Source organism: Siniperca chuatsi, linkage group LG10, assembly GCF_020085105.1.
Source record: "Siniperca chuatsi isolate FFG_IHB_CAS linkage group LG10, ASM2008510v1, whole genome shotgun sequence".
In the NCBI taxonomy this organism is placed as follows: domain Eukaryota; kingdom Metazoa; phylum Chordata; class Actinopteri; order Centrarchiformes; family Sinipercidae; genus Siniperca; species Siniperca chuatsi.
The window spans coordinates 11929348-11949749 of record NC_058051.1 but is presented as its reverse complement, the minus strand read 5'-3'; the positions used below and the strand labels follow the sequence as shown (position 1 = coordinate 11949749).

The 20402-nt window shown below is 39.5% G+C and overlaps 2 protein-coding genes and 1 non-coding gene across 3 annotated transcripts; 2 read left to right on the top strand and 1 right to left on the bottom strand.

The window, feature by feature from the left end:
• Positions 1 to 2278: 2278 nt before the first annotated feature.
• stac3 (SH3 and cysteine rich domain 3) lies at positions 2279 to 9178 on the top strand. The gene is made up of 13 exons (XM_044210434.1): positions 2279 to 2706; positions 3701 to 3741; positions 4319 to 4397; positions 5200 to 5353; positions 5535 to 5632; positions 5781 to 5841; positions 6025 to 6122; positions 6341 to 6410; positions 6853 to 6902; positions 6998 to 7080; positions 7226 to 7277; positions 7429 to 7566; positions 7970 to 9178. Exons 2-13 carry the CDS (start codon positions 3734 to 3736, stop codon positions 8075 to 8077), a joined length of 999 nt encoding a protein of 332 aa, XP_044066369.1. The 5' UTR covers positions 2279 to 2706; positions 3701 to 3733; the 3' UTR covers positions 8078 to 9178.
• Positions 9179 to 12466: 3288 nt separating this feature from the next.
• LOC122883801 lies at positions 12467 to 12580 on the bottom strand. Its single transcript, XR_006379716.1, has one exon. It is a non-coding gene; the product is annotated as a U5 spliceosomal RNA (small nuclear RNA).
• Positions 12581 to 14763: 2183 nt separating this feature from the next.
• Positions 14764 to 20336, top strand: LOC122882735 (neurexophilin-2-like). The gene is made up of 2 exons (XM_044210432.1): positions 14764 to 15015; positions 19078 to 20336. Exons 1-2 carry the CDS (start codon positions 14929 to 14931, stop codon positions 19918 to 19920), a joined length of 930 nt encoding a protein of 309 aa, XP_044066367.1. The 5' UTR covers positions 14764 to 14928; the 3' UTR covers positions 19921 to 20336.
• The last annotated feature ends 66 nt before the right edge of the window (positions 20337 to 20402 follow it).

The following is a 20402-nucleotide window of genomic DNA, read 5'->3' as shown; positions in this document are numbered from 1 at the left end:
AGACAACAGTGCGGAGCTCCTTGATAGAGGACATGATAATGACAGAATGATAACAGGCCCGGGATACATGTCTGCAGTTTAGAATAATAGATTCATGAGCACCTCTCTACACTGAATTTTAGTCCAGATAACACATCATTTATCAAAACACCGAAATTAAATGTAAGACATAACCAGTTATATATTTGAAAGTGTACAATTTATTAATGCATATCACATTCCATACTCAGAGCGCCCTTTCATTCCCTGTTTCCAAATAATTCTTCCATGCATACTTTAATGTTACGTTATGTATAGAGATGTCTGCCAAGGCAAAAAAGCATACTCTGTCTTTTGTGAAGACTGAATTAGACAACCTAGTAAAGCAGGCAACTGCCCTGGGGCCCCAAACCCTCAGGGGACCCATAGGCTCCAGGTTCAGCATATGGCAATTAGTGTGTGGTAATTTGATAAATTACAATTTTATATGGTAATTCTGTATGCACCATTAAAGCACAATATAAACTAAAATGACAGGGACCTTAAGGTGACACCTGAATTATTACATAATCTTGAGGACCCCTCTTGTAGAGGGTTTAAATGTAGCCTTTAGTAATTCAGTTTTTACTGGGCTTATATGGTGCAAATTCCTAAATATATTTGTGCCTTATTCTGTTACAAAAACCTACCAAAGCTAATTACTAACTAATACATACACAATGCACAGAAGGTGGGGGAAAAGGGGTGGTCAGTAAAGGCCCACAGCTCATGTTTACCCCTGGACCCGTAGATGGTTAATCTGGCCCTGATTTTGGTGACCTGATGATTTTACCTCTAGCACCACCACCAGGACAAACCTTCAATTTTCAGGTGAACCATTAGTTGTAAACACACAACATTTGCTGTGCATATTCATGTCCCTAACATGAAAAAAAAAACTTTTGATTTTAGTGACCCCATCACCCACCTCCTAAAACCACCATCAGGGTCACTGTGACTTAATCAACTATTCTGTCATCTACCCACAGCAACACTTGCTGTGAAAGCAATGTGTAAGTGTGAAGCTTTAGCTAGTCCAATGCTTGCTACAACTAGTTTTTAAGAGTTTTAGAGAAATTATCAAGATACAGACAACAACACTTACACCCAGCACCTTTCATGAAGTTAATCTAGGCCCAGACTGTAAAAACTCCCCCTGTGCAATCCTACCCCCATAAGAATTTCTGACTTGTCACCAAAAATGTAATTTATACATTTGGTAATGCTTTATATTATGGCCTACAAGATACAGCGTAATTCTTCCCAATTTAGACTGTATTTTTTGTACAGACAGTGTACCAGTACAGTATGCACCGATACATACATAGGAACAAGAGAATAAGATGTGAAGTTAGAGAATAAGGAGGTAACAATCTGGGAACTTTACAGAATTTATACTGTAGGCATTTTTTTAACATCTGGGTACCTATTCTAATATTTCAGGGTACAGTAGCATTACTGGGCAACAAAGTTTGGGGGTAGATGCTGTAATGAGTTCTGTTGCATTTTATTTATCTGCTGTTTTATTTCAAAATGACCATATACTACATACTGGAGGGGTACAGACGATAACAAAAATAGGATAGGTAAACTACATAGTTCCTAAATAACTACAGGGTACATTTGTGTTTTTACATTGAAGCAAACAGAGGTCCAGGAAAACAGCTATTGTCAAGACCATACTGTAGGCCTATAGCCTATATGTTACTGCGTATGTTGTAAAGTAGGACTACTTATGGGGTATAACATTGTACTTACAGGGGACCTCAGAAGCCTGTGGATTGACACTGTTGTTACACAGGGTGCTGTTCATTGTTGTTATGGTGTACAGTAAGTACAAAGGCTATTTTATGATGAGGCGGTGGACGCTCGTTTTGTGACCTGTGTGCTGCTCTCAAGAATGGTCAGGCTCATATTAGAATAGGTACCCGATAGTTACAAATACTTACGGCTCAAGTTCTCTTTAAGTTCCTCCGAAACATCAGATTGTTGCGCAGTAGGCTATACTGTACCCCTTAATATTAGAATAGGTGCCCAGTAGTTAAAAAATACTTACAGTACACACATTTAATACAGCACTGATATGAATTCTCAGATGAAATGTTTAATAAAAATTGACACAGGTTTGGACAGTGAGCAGTATGAATGCTTGTGTGTGTCTGTGTGGGTGTGTGTTTCTGTTGTTTGTGAATAAGTGGGACAAGGGGAAAGAGGTGTGTATGTGTGTGCAATGAAGACAGACGGAAAGAAAGTATCTGATTTCCCCTCATCATCGGTGGTCAGTCCGAGGTCCCCAGCTGTCGCGAACAGTCAGCTTGACACACGACTGCTCAGCCTACCACGCACACAAACACACATACAAACACACACACAAAATCATAGATAAGTGCACGAATATAGACATATGCTCACACCCGAGCCTGAAATCAGCACATTTAAATCACTTTGGAAATCACCTAAAGAGACAATAGAAGGGATCAAGAAAGGGCCCAGACTGTGCGAGTGGTGACACAGAATCCTGAGGGCCTGAAGTAAGGAGGCAGGTCGGTCGGCTAGTTTGTTAGGCTCAGATCCACTGATCGTGCAGTGTCACAATCATCGCCAGCAGGTGAAAGACTCATTCACGGAGAGATTTACCCACACGCTGGATTTTGTCATTTCTTCTCCGAGCTGCGTGAATTTTGAGAGGTATGTTCCAGTATAAGTTTGAAGTTTAAGTTATTCCATTGCAAAATGTATTTGCATGACAAAAGCATGTCAGTTTATTCAATGTAATTTCAGTAAGGCAGTTGCATAAAGCTTTGAAATACTAGCTGAATAACTGCCATATTGAGATTTGTTTTTTAGCAAGACTGATTTTTATTGCTGTCATACTTTCTAGAATTTTGCTCTTCTTTTCCCGACTGGCAGAGGCACCCAAATTTAGCTGTGATGAGATTGAATTTCACAACCCTAGAATAGTTTGGGTCAAGTGGACAAGTGCACTCATACAGTATGTGTGTTTGTGTGTGTATACCAGTGCATAGCTACATGTAACTTTTTTTGTGTTCATACACACACACACACACACACACACGAATACATCCTGTATATCTGTTCGTGTGGCTGTGTCTTAAACAGTGTTTGTGCTAATCAAGTTTCCACATCACAAATACTGGTTCTGCTGTGTCAGTTTCTTTTTTAATCATCCTCTTGTAGAAAATAAAGAATGTACTGAGCCAAAACCTATTTAATACATTTTGACTGGATGCCATGTGAAGGCCAACATTCATACATGACAAATATAAATGCTAACCAGTTGTATTTCTATGAAAATTTAGAAATGTCCACATATTTCTTATGGCGCTTCTTGATTTTACCAACCATGGCATATAACAGAGATGATAAGAGAACAGATACAATTAAACAAAGACATTTTCAGAACCTGTATTTGTTATCTGAGGTTGAAAAGAAATGAGACAGAAGTTTAGTTCTTGAATAAAGTGCTTGCTTTCCATTTTTTCCACTAGGGCAAATACACATTACTAAAAACTTTTTTTTTTAACTGTGCTGCTTGAAAAGAACACAAGATAAAATCCTTGTCATTTATCTCTTATATCACAAATTTGCATTACTTGTTGCAAAACTATTCACAATTATTTGCTTATATATGTAATAAATGCATATATATGTATCTTTGTAGGTGGCGCAGGACTGACTTTATCCACCAAACACCATGGACCAGTGAGTATATTTCCTGAAATCAGTTTGATTACCTCTGCAATGCGAATATATTGCTTGCCCTACTTTGCTTGCCTGCACCTCTTCACCATCTCCACAAGCCTCCATTCAAATTCTCGTGAGCTAAATGTTGCAACAGTCCAGACTGAAAAGCACAAAAACCTCCTAACCAATGTAGTTTTCATCCACATCTTTCAAAAGTTTTTTTCAAATACAATAATGATAAAGCAGCTCCAAGTTCATTTGAGAAAATGTGTCATAGGATTCTCCCTGAATAAATGATCAACACTCAACTATTTTGAGGTGGAATGGCAATTTGATATCGGCACACAGTATGTCAGTTCACTCCATGAGGTTATCCTGTGAAAACCTTGTAACCCTAACTTTGGCAAATTTTCTGTTCACATGTCCTGTTAAGTTTAAGTATTACATGTTCACCTACTGCCAAACAAGAGGTCAAGTTTAAAAACAAAAGTTGACACTTTGAGGAGGCAAACTTTTCACAGAAAAGTCATGATATGTAGCTGCATGATTTGATCTTCCTCATGGCTTTGTGTTTTCTTTTCTTTGTGTGTGTCAGGGAGGATGACAAAAACTCTGTGGATATCCATGACAATCCTCCAGCTCCTGACAATGTAGTGAGAGAGGACGGAGACACTGTGAGTGACAGGACCATGTCACCCCCCCCCCCCACACACACACACACACACACACACACACACACTGTTAGCAGTGCCATTCCCGGGCAGTTTAAAATAGCCACCAGCTGGGGCAGGAACGCAGCGCAGTGTCAACTGGAAAAATATGAGCCTTGACTTAAATGTTTTTGTGTTTTATACCTGTGAGATAAAGTCACACTGTTGGCTGATCTGTGAGGGACGATCACTGTAGGTTTAGAAGTGACTCTTTAGACGCTAAAAAGAGGAAGATGAAGTTGAACAACAGAATGCAAATCTTGTCAAACATCATATGCCATAAATGGCTGTATGTGCACATCCTTAGAATACTACACTGCAGTTATGATTAAATCCAATAAAAGTGCATTTGAAAAGGTACACAAGTCAATGGCAGTCCTCACTCAGTATGACTTTGGCTGTATAATTTTTTTTCCAAAAAAAACAAACAAAAAAAGTGCCACAAAAAGGACACATAAATAATACTGACTCTGGACTGGTAATTTATTTTGGTGGGCACATCACTTTTCAAACCAACAATTGTTGTACAACAAAACTCCACACAGTGCAAAATATGCATCATGATTTTACAGGGACATCAAATGATCAAGTTCAAAATTAACTTTTTAAAAGTACTTTTATCCATACACTCCATACGCATTATATCATTCACATGAACTTAGTCCACATTATCAAATTCTTCCCCCCGCAGGCAATGCACTGGAAGCATCATGTGCCCATGTATTTTGGTTTTTAAATGACTGAGATATGCTCTTTGTGTGTCCAGGTCTATTTCATATATGAGGAGGAGGTGGAGGTGGAGGAGAAGGAACCAGAAACTCCAGAGCCTGTTGTCCGGATCAACGACAAACCCCACAAGTTCAAGGACCACTACTGCAAGAAACCCAAGTTCTGTGATGTCTGCGCTCGCATGATAGTCTGTATGTATTGGAAATTATGTCAAGAAAACGTACACAAACATCAACAACATTGCAACATTGCATTATACTTATTATATCTTCTACATCTTATCTAATATTATCATGTGTGATGTTTTCTACATATAATGCTTAATCTTGGTTTCTGACTGACCCATTTGCTGTTCCTTTGTTAACTTTTCAGTGAACAACAAATTTGCTCTGAGGTGTAAAAACTGCAAGACCAACATCCACCATTCATGTCAGTCCTATGTCGAGTTCCAGAGGTGCTTTGGCAAAATTGTGAGTCCTACTGTCATGCTCTATAAAAAACAATATACTGTATCTACAGTACAGTAGGCCACTAAAATGTATACAGATTCCCATTACTTTACCCCTGGTTAGACAGGTATTAATTACTAAAAAGAAAATCTCTATTTGTTTCCTGTAGCCACCTGGCTTCAGAAGGGCCTACAGTTCCCCTCTGTACAGCAGTGACCAACCAGATTCAAGTGAGTCCACTGAACGACAATAAATCTCATGTATAGCTAGCCTTCTTAACCTTTTTATCTATCAATTTATTGTCCGTGAAAGAGTACAGCCTATTTGAAAAGTGTGAAATGTGTGAAAAGTGTGTAATTTAATTATCTGTACTATTATTTAATTATCTGGCTAACTACTCTGTCCTTAACCAGACAACCCGAACCGGAACGACCCCGTCTTTGACACCCTGCGGGTCGGTGTCATCATGGCAAATAAGGAGCGCAAAAAGAATGAAAATGACAAGAAAAATGTGAGTGTACTTTGTACTTTTAACCAAACTAAAACCCCTAAAATTCTCAGATAAAACCTCTATATGTCTTTCACTCATTCATTAATTTGCCCAACACCAGCAGAGGAAATTGTTCAAGCATGAATCCAGACATAACGGTATTAAAGCAAATATAATTTGAAAGGATATGAAATATGATATTTTGTGTACAGTTTTGATTAACAATGTTTGTCCTCTAGATGATGATGATGATGGAGGAAGAAGAAGAGGAGAACCAACAACCCAAAGAGAATGAGGAGGGAGGAGAAGGTAGAAAGAAACTATTATGCTGGTTAGATCTGTGTGGTATATTCTACGCTAGATGTGGTCATAAAAATAACAATTTGTGCGTAGTTCTATATCCAACATGGAATTAATAGGAATTAAAACACTTCAGAAGACATCTGTTTTCTTTAAAGTGCAAGGAAAAAAACATTAAAAGTCACAAATTCAGCAAGGATGTTACGTGCCTGAAATAGTGAAGAAAACATGAAATGATTTGTTCTCCATTTTGAAGTTACTGGATTTGTACTTAATTTATCTTACCTGTATTATAGTGTATTATATTTTGATTTGCTTAGTACTTCTATTCCTGTGTGCATTGACGTGACAGTGAGCAGCTGTAACAAAAGAGTTTCCCCTCGGGGATAAAGTATTTCTGATTCTGATCAAAGGATCAAGGAATTTGTTGATGACTCTGATGTTCATACAGGGAAGCCTGATGATAAGAAGGAGAAAGGAGGAGACAAAGCAGATGACAAGGTAAGAAACAATGTTAACAAAACTGTAATATTGTATGAGAACATGTTTTTGTTATAGATCAGTTGTCATATGAATCTGTGCTGTTTTGTCAACAGAGTAAGGGTACATTCTCCCATTCCCACTATTACCTGGCTCTCTACCGCTTCAAGGCCATAGAGAAAGATGACCTCGACTTCCAGTACGTTTGAAATTCCCAAATTGCAGTAATTACATACAGTATAAAGCATTTATTCTTTTATTTATTCAATTAAACCTACCTTAATTTTCACTAAGTAAACACAAAAAGGCAGTGATAAAAGACATTTATTGTGTATGTGTATTAGCCCTGGTGATCGGATCACAGTACTGGATGACTCCAATGAAGAGTGGTGGAGGGTGAGTTTAACTTCTTTTAGCTTTCATTTAATCCTTTAAATGTGCTGTTTCGGTTTGCCGTAAACCAGTTTCAGCCATGTCCTTTTTTGATCTTGTTTTCTAATGTTTCTCTGGAGGATGAACTCAAAGTCTGTTCACTCTCTATTTTCAGGGAAAGATGGGGGAGAAGACAGGCTACTTTCCCACCAACTACCTCATAAAAGTGCGTGCATCGGAAAGAGTTTTCAAGGTGACACGCTCCTTTGTAGGGAACAGAGAGATGGGACAAATCACACTGAAGAAAGATCAGGTAACAGCACTAATGTGTGCAAGTGTGCCTGTAACGTTTCTCTAATCAGATTTTGCACAAACGCTGAACAATGTTTTTCATGTGTTGTTTCTATTGTTGTTCATTTGTAAGTTTAGGCTGAAAAGATCTCATATCTGTCAGTAGAGTTTTTTTCTCCTTAGTGATCACTGGAAATAAAGGCAGCCTTTAAACGCAACAGACATGTAACATCATTACATCAACCCGCTGCCCAAGTATATTGCTAATCTTATTAATGCTTTACTAACAAGATAACTGTTAACACTGTTGTACTCTCAGTAGCAGCACATACAAACTGAGCATGGTGTATCAATCAGTCTATAGAGGCCTTAGTGAGAAAGTATCAAGTTGATACTGATGCAGTGCTGTTGTCATTACGTTTCAGATTGTGGTGAAGAAAGGAGATGAGAAAGGTGGCTACTTGAAGGTCAGCACTGGACGCAAGCTGGGCTACTTCCCTGCTGATCTGCTGGAAGAGATCACTGTGACATAAAAAACCTCGACATGCAATGAAAGAGCCTGCAAAACACTTTGAATATCAGCACAAATTGGAGACGTCACTGTTCGGGAGATCCATCCTCGATCTTTCAGCAATTTTCCATATTTGTTACCTAAAAATGATTGTGTCTGTCACAGCAGAAATGTATTTGCTGTGATGTATTTGAGCCTTTGACACAAAGTGAAGCATGAGAAAGGAGAGATTAATTATTTGATAGTTTGGAAAACAGTTTAATTAATATGTACATTAATAAGTTGGTAAGAGACAATCAGGTGATGTTTGTGGCCTTGTTGTGAATAGCACGGTAATACAAATGGTCAGACGCTTTAAGTTACTACCTGCTGATTATAGCTAGCATTGAGGAGAGGTAGAGAAAACCTGGAGAGTCTTGCAAAAGGTCATAAATCAATTCAATAATTGATATGAAGGTAAAAGGTTTAAGACAAGCATCAATATATTTCTAAATCAATTTGACAATACAGTTTTTAAAGTAAATAGACAATGGGAGCTCCTGTTACATCTCACAGCAGATTAGTAAAATTTGGCCATAACAAAACATCTGAGTGCCAGATAAATGGTTTTAAGAGTTGGCAAATAGGAAACTGATAGTAAATGAAAATGCAAACATAAAGAACCCCACATTGAACTTTTATATTGTTAAAAACATGAATTTAGCTATTTATTCCCATTTAATGTTACTGTTAAAAAATATCTAATGAGTGTTTGTTACCATTGGCAAGGCTCCTAGGTCCTTTATTGTTACATAAATAGAGGCTTCAAATCCATTTCAACATGTACATAGCTTTATATTAACAAAGAAAGTAAACAGTGCAAAGAACATTTCCTAGATTGGGCTTGTACATAATTTCACTTGTGACCCTGACAATAACTGAAGAAAAGCTACATGAACTTTTTCTTTGTAAAAACACAGCAATACTGCTCAAAATGGGTTCAAATGTTTGCACTAATTACTGCTGATAAAATCTGACGTATGCTTGAAGTCTAAATGTTTTAAATATTAAACCTGAAGTGCACTTAAAAACTCCCTGTGAAACAATATTGTATTCAAAACAATAAAAGAGACAGAGATGTAGAGGAACCTCTCTTGATGGAGTTTAATGCATAAAGCAGTCAGACAGCATGTGCAGTATAGTACCACTATAGTACTGTTGCTACTTCCATAGCCTACACTGCAGTTTTAGCTCACATCATATACTGTGTTTATGTTAAGACTGGCAGCTAAAATCCAGTTTCAAATTGAGGTTGAAATTGGAGTGCTGTTATCAACTCTGGACAGAAAAAAAAATCAGGTGACCCAGCAGCAAACATCCTTCTCTTCAGCAATAGAACTTTTACATACTTTCACATAGTCAAACCAAATTGTACTTGGTGAAAACCAGCTGCGGCACATGGACAGGGAGATGTCTGTAATCTGGAGCAGCAGCATAAGAGCCTCTCAGAGGAGACACTTGTTGGTGGGCATGCTAAATATTTGATTGCCACTCGAGCCAGTATAGGATATTGTGCCAACTTTACTGACCAGTATGAAATCACTGGGTCAGAGTCCAGTGAACGTGTGCTGCTCTCTACTAGGTATGTCTCCACTAAACCTAACGATGTCACTGTTCACTTTGACAAAGATGCTGCATTATTTGCTGTAAGACTCCAGAAAAAGGCTAGTTGGCTTGCTGCTGGTGCCCTCCGATTCAAGCACCACACCTAATGAAGAGCGAGCTTCACCTGCTGAAGGCATGCTGTCCTGGTCCAATAACTCCTCAACCTCCACTGCCATGGCAGCTTTCAACCTTTCAAAATTCTGCTTGCTGAGCAGTACCATGTGCATGATCTTAAATCTGGGGTCCGGGAGCGTGGCTTTAAAATAGGTTTTGGTGGATGCTTGCAAGTCTAACAGATCACTCAAATCCTTATTTGCTATAAGTGCGTTCAGTGCAGCTCTGAGGGCCTGGATGCATGGAATCACAGACAAAATAGATGTATCATCTTGGCACACTGTGCGTGTTGCTCCGTCAAATGGCTCCAGCACTTTGACTATAGCCTCCAACAAAGTCCACTGATGCTCTGAGACAGACCCACCAAGGTCCACCTCTGTGGATATGGCAATCAGTACCGTCTTCTGCTCCAGCCGGTGCTCCAGCATGAACAACACTGTGTTCCACCTGGTCGGCACATCAAGAATTAAGCCGCAGAAGCTGCAGTGAGGCCAGGTTGCTCCTGTATCTCATGCAGCTTAGCTATGGCTTTATCTGACACCACACCATGGCAATCTTGAACAGAACCTGTTACAATCAAGTGTAGGGAGTGAGCCATGCATCTAATGTGCTCAAAGCCATTGTCTGACATGGCTTTCACCATATTGCATGTGTTATTAGTGACAAAGGGCCCAACAGTAAATCTATGTGGAACCACAGTTTGCCACTCTTTAACAAGGTCCTGGAGGTGTTGCAAGATTTCTGCTGGAGTGTACTCTGTATCGATGACCTTCATATCGCGCAACACACTGACACGTTCATGTGTCACAGCCCCAGCCCCGCCCCTATGAACCCTGATCTATTCTGTACAAACCAATGTCCTGTAAAAGACAGGCAGGAGCTGGTTGTGAACTTTCTAGTTCAAATATCAGCTGTGCAGTGCACAACATTGCCCTTGCACTGCACTTAAGTTTTGACTCTTTGATGAAGCTGTGGTACAACTTTGCTGCTGAAGTGAATGCCTGTGGGAAGTGTGTAATGCGGTGCCATCAAATTCATAAGTTTACAGAATCCTTTGTTCTCCACAAATGAATATGGCAAAAGATCCATAAAAATCATTTCACCCACAAGTTCAATGATTGTTTGGGTCATTGCGTGATCTGCTTCATCAAGGGCTTCAGATTGGAAATTCGGGACAAGTGGTGCAAAGGGCATTGAAGTAGGGGTTGGCTGTGATCTCCTGCATAGTGCATAGTGCATCCTGGTGGTTAGATGTCCTAAATCCTTGCCTCTGCTCACAACTCTCTTGCATATGTTGCACACCACCTTGGTCACATCATCATCACAAGTGGTAAAATATTTCCAGATTGCACTCTTATTCCTCCTTTGCTTTTTTTGTTGGTGGTGTGTCTCACTAGCAGCGGCAGCATTGTCACAGTCTGTTATATTTTCAATATTTACAATATCACCAGCATTCATGACTGCTCTAAATTGAGGACAGGATAACTTCTGACTACAATAACAATAAGCTTTTTACAGGATAAAAAGATTTTACACATGGACCTATCTCAGCGAGTCGACATACATTCATTTGCTCTTCCTCTGGTCCACTGAACGAAGGGCTGCGATGCGACTCTTGCAGCCTACTTGTGCCAGACTTTGAGCAGTCTCGTGTTTTAGTGGAGTTCGACATTTTGTTTTTCTTTCTTCTGTTTTGCGTCTTCTTCTTTTTAAAAAAAAACAAGAAACGAAATTCTTCTTCTTCTTCTTGCAATTTCCTGCATATTTTGCGCCGTTAGTGTATTGCTGCCCCTCAGAGGCGACTTGGGGAAACGCAGCTATTTAATTCGTATCCCTCTCATCATAAAGTCATGCATGTAGTTTAGTATTTCGCATTTTGAATTCGCTGTTTGATGCTGACATTCAACAACAAAAAAAGGTCTTCAGTGGGACGTCCATGTATGTTTCAGCTGCCACAGAAACTAATAAGTTGATATAGTGAGTGTTTAAATATGTGTTGATATCTTTATTATGAGGGTATGGTGATGTGAATATTCATAGGATATAAAACCTGATTATTTGTTTGTTGTGTTTCACACTCACTGGTCTGCTTGCAGGATATTTCGAGATGATTAAAATAGAGGAATCTTGTGTCACTGAAACTGAACTCCAATACTCATATTTGAGGAGAAAGTCTGCAAATCAGTACTTATAACGTTTACATAAATCTGCCAAGAATTCATAACTAATGAGTCAAAAACAAATCGATAAGTTGATATGGGGTACACTGCACAGTGATCAATTCTTGTAGTTTGTGTTTATTTTAAATCGTGCGCCCTCTTGTGGTAATATATACGTAAATCAACTGATTCAGTGCGAAGACTATATATTTTTAAGTACGTGTAAAGGAGATGGGATTTTTTTTCGTTTTATATGAAGATCATTCATTTCGTTTCAAGACAGACAAGATATACCAATACCAAACGTCTACGTTGAATTTAAACGGCTAGATTATGAAAACCGTAAATTTAAACTACCATTACATAACATTTCAGGTATGCATACTTTCGAGATCAATATTAAATATAGGACCTATATCATATCAATCATATTCAGTTACATGACTGACCCCTGTAAGAATAAAACTGAGTATTTGTCTTTAACAGTGTCAGGAAGCCCCACAATGAGTAGGGCATCAAAAAATTAGTTGAAACTCTTATTGTCCCTCTCCACGGAAATCTTTAGTAAAAGGCGAAAGATTTATACGATCTGAAGAGAAACAAGAGCGTACTGATTCAACAGACGCATTGAGGCTGACCTGATTCTCCGTACCAGGCTCCTCGCTTAGGGTTTACTGAACAAACGTAGCATTTTTCAAAATATTTGGAATTCAGAAATATAAAGTGTTTGCAATGAAGAGCACCCTCTGATAATCGCACCAAAATACTATGGGTGAGAGATAAATGTTAACAGTTTAGCCTGTAACTGCCCTGCGCTATGCATTGTGGGAATACGACGAGTTGACCACGCCTCTGTTTTTAAAAAAATCGCTTCTTGAATAAAACCCCTTCTTTTTCATTTCGCCAAAAAAAAAGATATGCCTCTTGAATAAAGCGAGGATGTGAAATTAGAATAGTGTCACTGTTCTTTTGCTTACAAGCATACACTCGTACGCATGCGCAAAAAACACAGCTTGAATTTCTGCCGAGAGTACTCCGCTTATGCAGTCCTTGTGAATCCTAAGGATGGTTTCAGGACATCCATACTGTGAGAATATCCGGTATTTAACTGTCAAGTAATCTATTTCTAGATAAGTGCACACTTTATGACAACATGTTTTAACAAATGAACATTTTCACAAGAATTTCTACGCGTAGGCTACTTAGTTTATATTCCTTTTTGGACTTTGACAAAATCAGCATTTTACCAAAGAAACGAAGACATGAGGACTTTGAAATCTTTTATTTGACAGCCACAACTAGACACAGCCTCTACCAAGTTTACCAATGTGATATGGTCGAGAGATTAATAAATTGTGATGTGGTTGGGTGTGACATATGAAGCCACCACACATAAACATGACCCAATGGCAAAATGCGAAAAGGGTAATGTGTCCCATAAGGACACCTGTAGGCCTATGTGTCCATTAAAAACAAAAGGTGTAGGCTAATGATTGGTCTATCAGATGTAACTAAGGTAGCAAACACTTTCTCAGGTGTTCCCATGTGTAAAGGTGATAATTCCCCCATTATCACTGCCAACACTGTGGCCTTTCTAAATCAATAGCCTCACCGGAGTTAAAACATCAATTAAACTAATAGAGCAGAGAGCGGACATTTAACCCTAAGATCTAGAGGCTGTCTACTTTGGAATGACATCAACTACACACTCAGCTTTCCAACACTGAAATCTTTCTACAGGTAGGTCTACTGCAGTTCTTTAGGTCTTCTACAAATCCAGTATAAATCCTGATAGCGTCCAATAGATGGCGCCGCACTCCCGTAGGGACATCCGAACCTGGCCCACGGCTGACTGCCATAAATCCCGCTGGTTGGCTTTACAGGTGTAGCCACAGGCCCCCTGGCATCAATTATATAGACCAGGAGAGTTAACAGAGTTAACTGAAGCCACACAAACGGTGTGTTTTGGGCTCTGGAAAAAGCCTGATGTTCAGACTCTGTCTTGTGGGCAGAGAAAGCCAATACATACATTTTATTTATTTTTTTTCAGACAGCGATGTTATCAGTTCTGAAGTCACTTAACTGCACCCATCATTTCCGGTTACATCAAACGTAAGGCCATCAATTTAATCATACATTTGAATTATTTTCTTATGGACAGGATATATGACAGCAGAAATGTCTTCAACACTCCTACGGTAAGCTATAATAATGTAGCCTGATGTCAGACAGAACTGTCAACTCGTTACACTCCATTTCCAGAAGCATTAGTCAGCTGGATGGAGTGGGCGGACTCGAAGGTCAGGACCCAGGTAAATAATAATGCTGAAGTAGGGCATACTTGAACACGAGCAAGCATGAAACTGAATGGGTTTCTGTATTTACACAAGCTCTCATTCTTTATTAAAGACAACTTGCCTGGTTGGTTAGTAGCCTACCTGCAGTGAGTTGTTGGCTTGAAATTCCACTGAGGCAGTGGCAGAAGCTCCCCCAGACTTGTCAGTGATTTTTACATTTCCCGGAGAGGGCCCTTGTCATTTTGTCAGCCTCCCCGTGGCTAAAGTATGCGGAGACAGCGGGGAGGGCTGTCAAACTGTGCCCGCCTGAGAGCACATTTCCCCGGGTTGATGAGTCATAATAAGGGCCGGCCAGGTGGTGAAAATGATCAGGGAGGCAAGTGAGGACTGTGTGTGTGTGTGTGTGTGTGTGTGTGTTTTGAGGGGTAGAGAGGGGAAGAAAATATGGAGAGAGAGAGAGAGAGAGAGAGAGAGAGAGAGAGAGAGATGGGGGGGTGGGGGGAGGCTTAGTGAGCAGAGTATTCACTCCAGATCTTGGGGATTTTTGAGTCTCTCACTGCGGAATGTCTTCTCTACTTTTGAAGTGAGTGTAAGCTTTGACTCAATAAATCACCACTTATTCAGTCGGGCAGATTGCTTCTAAAACAATCCGACTCTGGATGGGGAAACATTGCTGCCGTTGCTGCAAAATGAGGGCGCTGTGTTTGAACTTTGCCGTCACCTGTCTGTGGCTTCTCCCTTCAGCGGTGAGTAAGATCAGCGAACAGCCGCTCTTTGCTCTGCTCCCGAGGTTGTGTGGCTCATTATTAACGCAAGGTGCTGTTGTAGTGGCTCTGGGAAGTGTTATTCTTCTGCATATTTACTTATATGTACTGAAACAAATAGGTCATCATTTAATTCTTGTAAAGGAATTCATCTCGAATTCCCCCGTGCTCTGGTTCTGCCACTGTTCATAATATTGCAGCATTGTTGCACTGCATCAAGCAGTGTTGTTTGTTTGTTTTTTTTCAACTGCTAAGTGTTGTTTTTTTCTTAATGGAAGGATGTGTTGGTTCTGTGTGTGGAAAAGGGAATCTAACAGCGTCAATAATTTCTGAAAGATTTGAAACTGTTCTGTTGAAAAAATGAGATATCTACCAACTGAACAAATATGTGCTCTTAGAAATTATTCATAGCTCAAAATAAAGTCATCAAAAAGACATAGGTAGCAGAGCAAATACTCCAAATTATTTTAACCAGACAGAGTTGAGAACTCCAGTTAAATGACTTGTGCTCAGATGTGACTCCAGTAAGAATTTTATTGACATTTCACTTGGTTTCTGATTTGAGATTCAACTTGGACTTTCTTATCTTGAAAATGTTTCATTGAGAAGTTTGAGACTTGCTGTTTGTTTTTTTTCTAGGAATAAAATTTGCAGTGGTATTTTGTTCTGATGCTTGGTTTTCGACATTCAGACTCAGAATTGAAGACTTGTATCTCCTGATGTGAGACTGTCTTGGGACTTGAACAAAGTTCACTGTGCTATTAGATAGTAAAGTTCAGCCAAAATGGATATATACCAGCCTCAAAAGATTTGTTCCAGTCTTGTGGTCTGTAATTCTCTTTCAGGCATAACTGTAATTTAATCTGCTTTAATTTAACTTTCTTAACTTTGCTGCATGAGCAGCTGACTGCGACTGTAACTTTAACACTGAAGATGTCAGGTGAAAACCTCAAAGCAATCTAATTTTGTGCTTTATTGCTTAAACTAAATGATTGCACAGTCTTTGTCAGTTTGATAAAGTTGTATCACCCTAGGGCTTAAGAAACATTGTCACTTCGGTTTTTTTTAAGTCGTGAAAAACTGACACATTAAGGATCTTTTTAGCCAATGGAAAGAATGTTCTCTCTGTCCTTAAAATGCAATTGTTACTCTCAGGTCTCTCAGTTTTTTTTGCCTCTGCAGGTGCTTTTGCACAGGTGTTGTGCTTGCATCCACTCCACCGCTGTTGCTCAGTTGCTGTTTCTGTGCTGGCATCTTGACACAGAGCCAATGACACGGCTGTCACACAGTGGGCTCCAATTAGGGTAGGTGAGAACAGCTCATAGCTGGAAATTTAGGCTTGTAACAATAGGCACAGCTGGAGCTCACTTGCTTACAGGAGAAGGCAGAGATTGGCACACAGGGCTGGGGTGGTGAGGTGTGATGTGAATCCCACTTGTTGGTGAGAAATAATGATATCCTGGGAGCTGTTTATTCAGAAATCTGGGGGTGGGGGAATAACCCTAAACCTCCATCTGCCTTCGACACATTATGATGAAAATAGAAATCGAGTCCTAAACAACGAGCGCACAGAACTTTCTGCCCAACTCATCTCAATTCTCTAGAGGCATAAAAAACGTTGACCTGTCTCCCACACTGCATTCACGCTTCCACTTAAAAATGGAAGTGTTTTTTTAAAGAGAGAGAGAGAAGAGAGAGAGAGAGAAAATAAAGTCTTGACGCCTGGATTCATCTGACTAGTCAAGTATACCCATTAGTTTTTATACTTAAGTGATTTTAACATTGGTGTTTTATGATTGTGTGTGTGTGTCCACTTGTTATATTCAAACATATCACAGCCCTGCATGTCAACTGTGCAGTGAGTCTCAGAAATGTCAGTCACATAAACAGCCTTACTAATGACTGGATTTATTGGGATTTGAGCATTTTATTTTATAGCTTCATCAATCTGAACATGCACTTACTTTTCACACTTCTTTTATATTTTTTAATTAACTGAGAGGGACAGTGGAATTAATTGACTATGTTTCTTTATGTTACTGTTTTATTCTGCTCTGTGTGAGATATGAAAACCAAACTATTACTGATACCACTATGATAAAAAAACTACTACTACATATCAAAATATTTCAACACTTAAAGCGATAAATGCTGTACTTTCTAGAAACATATTTAGGAGTTTGTTTCTCCACATATATTATTTCTTGGAGGAATAAATGGCATTGTTATTTTTAGTAGGCAATTTGTTTTGAGTATAACATTGTAAGAAAGTAAAGCAGCACGGTGTTTTGCTCATCTTGGGAAAATGAGCTTATATATATGTTTAACATACCTTTATAGAGTGTATGTACAAAAATATGAGGGACAGTAATAGGAAGGAGGAGATACAATAAGTGAATGAAACATGAACTGCTCGTATGAAATAATAACATGACAAGGTGAATCCAGATGAAAGCTCAATCCCATATTAATTTCAAGAAAGTAATCCAAATCAATTTAAGAACGGAAACTGGGATATTTAAGGGGATGAAGTGGAGGAGAAAGGTGAAAAGGAGAAAGAGGGATTTTTAGTTTTTTTTGAGACAGCTGAGACATGTTTGGCACAGAGGGAGCTCAATATGAAAAGGATGCTGCTAACACTTTGCAGAGTTTTATAAATGATGTACTGTAAATGTATATTATTTTATTGATTCTCTGCAGTTTCTTCAACAGTGATCTCTGTGTTGACCATGTTCCTCTCTCTTCCAAGCATAATGATAAATAAGCCCATAGATTCAGTCCCTTGTTAAAAGAGCAAGAGAGAGAGAGAGAGAGAGAGAGAGCGAGAGAGAGAGAGAGCGAGAGAGAGAGAGAGCGTCAGGGAGGACAGCCAAATTAAAATGTGTTAATGGCAATGGGAATGTGACTGTGTGTGTGGGTGTGTGCATGCTCCTTGTTACTGTAGTCCTTGCCTGAAGGAGCTGACCTATTGATCACAGTCAATTTCAAGTCATTCTCATTCAGAGGGCCCAGCACCTCAAAGCATAATTATTTTAATCGATTGTCTGCTACCTTGTAATGTAGCTACAGTGAAACTGTCCTTCATTTGCGGTCATCCTGATGTCTAGAGGCCTTTCTTCTCTCTCATCTTTCTTATCACCTTCTACAGTGCATCTTGCACAAAACAAATACAATACTGTACTTACTGTATTTAGAGTTGACAGTTGTTGACTGAAGAATTAGTTTGTTCTTTCACAGAGCTAATATTGATATGAATGAGCTCTTCAAAACTATCTACAAGTATTAAAGTACCTCTGCTGATTGTGGAATGATATAAACAAAGGTCTAGTATTGCAGAGTTACAAATTTGCTGTGGACCGTTTACCCTACGGCCATTACCCATTACCACTGAAGCTGTACCTGGCCCTCTTTGCGCTATCTGGGTGTATCAAACGAACGCAAACCTCACACTCTGTTTCAAGTGAATAATACGAATTATGTGTGACTATGTTTCACATGTGGTCCATCAGAAATTCCTAGAAAACCTTTAAAACTGTAGATCAGTTTATTATATGATGTCAGTAACCCGTGTTTGTTGGAAAGAAATGTTTGACAGTCACTTTTTAACAAAACACTTTTCCTTTTATGTTTTATTTAAGCATTGGTTCACCCAAAAAACAAAAACAAACATATTTTAGCACTTACCTCTAGTAGTGTCTGGCCATGCGAAGAGGTAGGGTTTTATTTGCCCAGGTTTCAAGATATCTGTCTCTGAGATATCAGCATCCATCCCAAAATAAAGGTGAATGGAATTTTGTTAGTGGTGCTTACAGCATAAAAAATCAACAGCAATACGTCTCTCCAGAAACAGTGTCCCTGTTACTCTGGATAATCCACAGAATACACTGTCAGGGTTTTTTTAATAGGGACTGTTTCTTTGGTAGAAGAACTGTTCAGTTATCCAGAGTAACAGGGATACTGTTTCTGGAAACAAGAAAAACTAGAAAAAAGGGTACTTTCAATTTTAAGCTGTTTTAAGCTTAATTTATGGTTTGTTCTCCATAGGTCCAAGAAACAGCCAAGCCATTGGACTTTCAGAGCCAACAATGGAGAGAGGAAGAAGGAGGAAGAGGAGATGCAGTGGGAGCTGCTTTGAAGGTTAAACATATCTCCAAAGACTTACAGATCATCTCCACCAAACACAAAACACCTGCTTACGGCTCTCTCGGCCCGTACGGATGGCCTCAGAACGTCTCCCAAGCCCTGGATCAGTATCTGCACCGCCCTCCTCCCAAATCCAAACCTCCCGCGAAAACATCCCCAAAGGCCAAGAAGATCCTGGGCTGGGGCGATTTTTACTTCAACGTGAAAACAGTGAAGTTCAGCCTCCTGGTGACGGGGAAAATCGTGGACCACATCAACGGCACATTCAGCGTTTACTTCCGCCACAACTCGTCCCGCCTGGGGAACATATCCGTCAGCATCGTCCCGCCCTCCAAAGCTGTAGGATGGGAGGTTTTTGATCCAGAGGCTCAGGGCGTTCACACCAAAAACTCAGTCCTGGTTCCGGATCTGACGTCCCAGTTCCAGAGCCCACCTCAGTCCACCAGCTCTACTCCTCCAGACCAACAGAAGCAGCAGCAGGACGTGACGATGATGACCGAACTCAACTGCCGGATCGAATACCAGAGAACCAACCGGTCCAAGAAGACCAAACCCTGCATGTACGACCCAGGGCAGACCTGCTACTCAGAAAACACCCAGTCCCAGGCAGCCTGGATCTGTGCCAAACCCTTTAAGGTTATATGTATCTTCATCGCCTTCACCGGCACCGACTACAGGCTGGTGCAGAAAGTCTGTCCGGACTACAACTTTCAGACAGAGCAGAACCAGCAGCACTACGGATGACTCGGATTCTGAGATGGTGAAACTGAGATTTCAAACATTGACTTTTCATACATTCTTCAAAATCATGTGTTCGTTTTCAAAATAGGTTCAAGATTGACTGTTTTTATATGCCGTTAAAAACACATTTTCAACATGTCAGTGAGAGCAGTTTGCCAAAATGTGTGTTAATGTCAGCATTTGTTAATGATGAGTTTTATAACATGAGCTTGGTGTTGTCTGAAACTACACTCATCTGCTGAAAGCTCCACATTGGCTTTAAAAAAAGCAGTGACTTGATTCATGCTATCACTTTGTGTGTAGTGTTTTATGAATTTTGTTTTCTGAATATGCATTAATAGAAGAGAAGACTTTAAATCTAAAATTTGATATTGAAAAATGTGATTTCTTGGCTCATATAATAAAACAATATAGATACATCTTTAGGGACAGAATCTTCTGTACTTTTTGAAACATGGACTGACTTCCAGTGCTTTTTTACTATG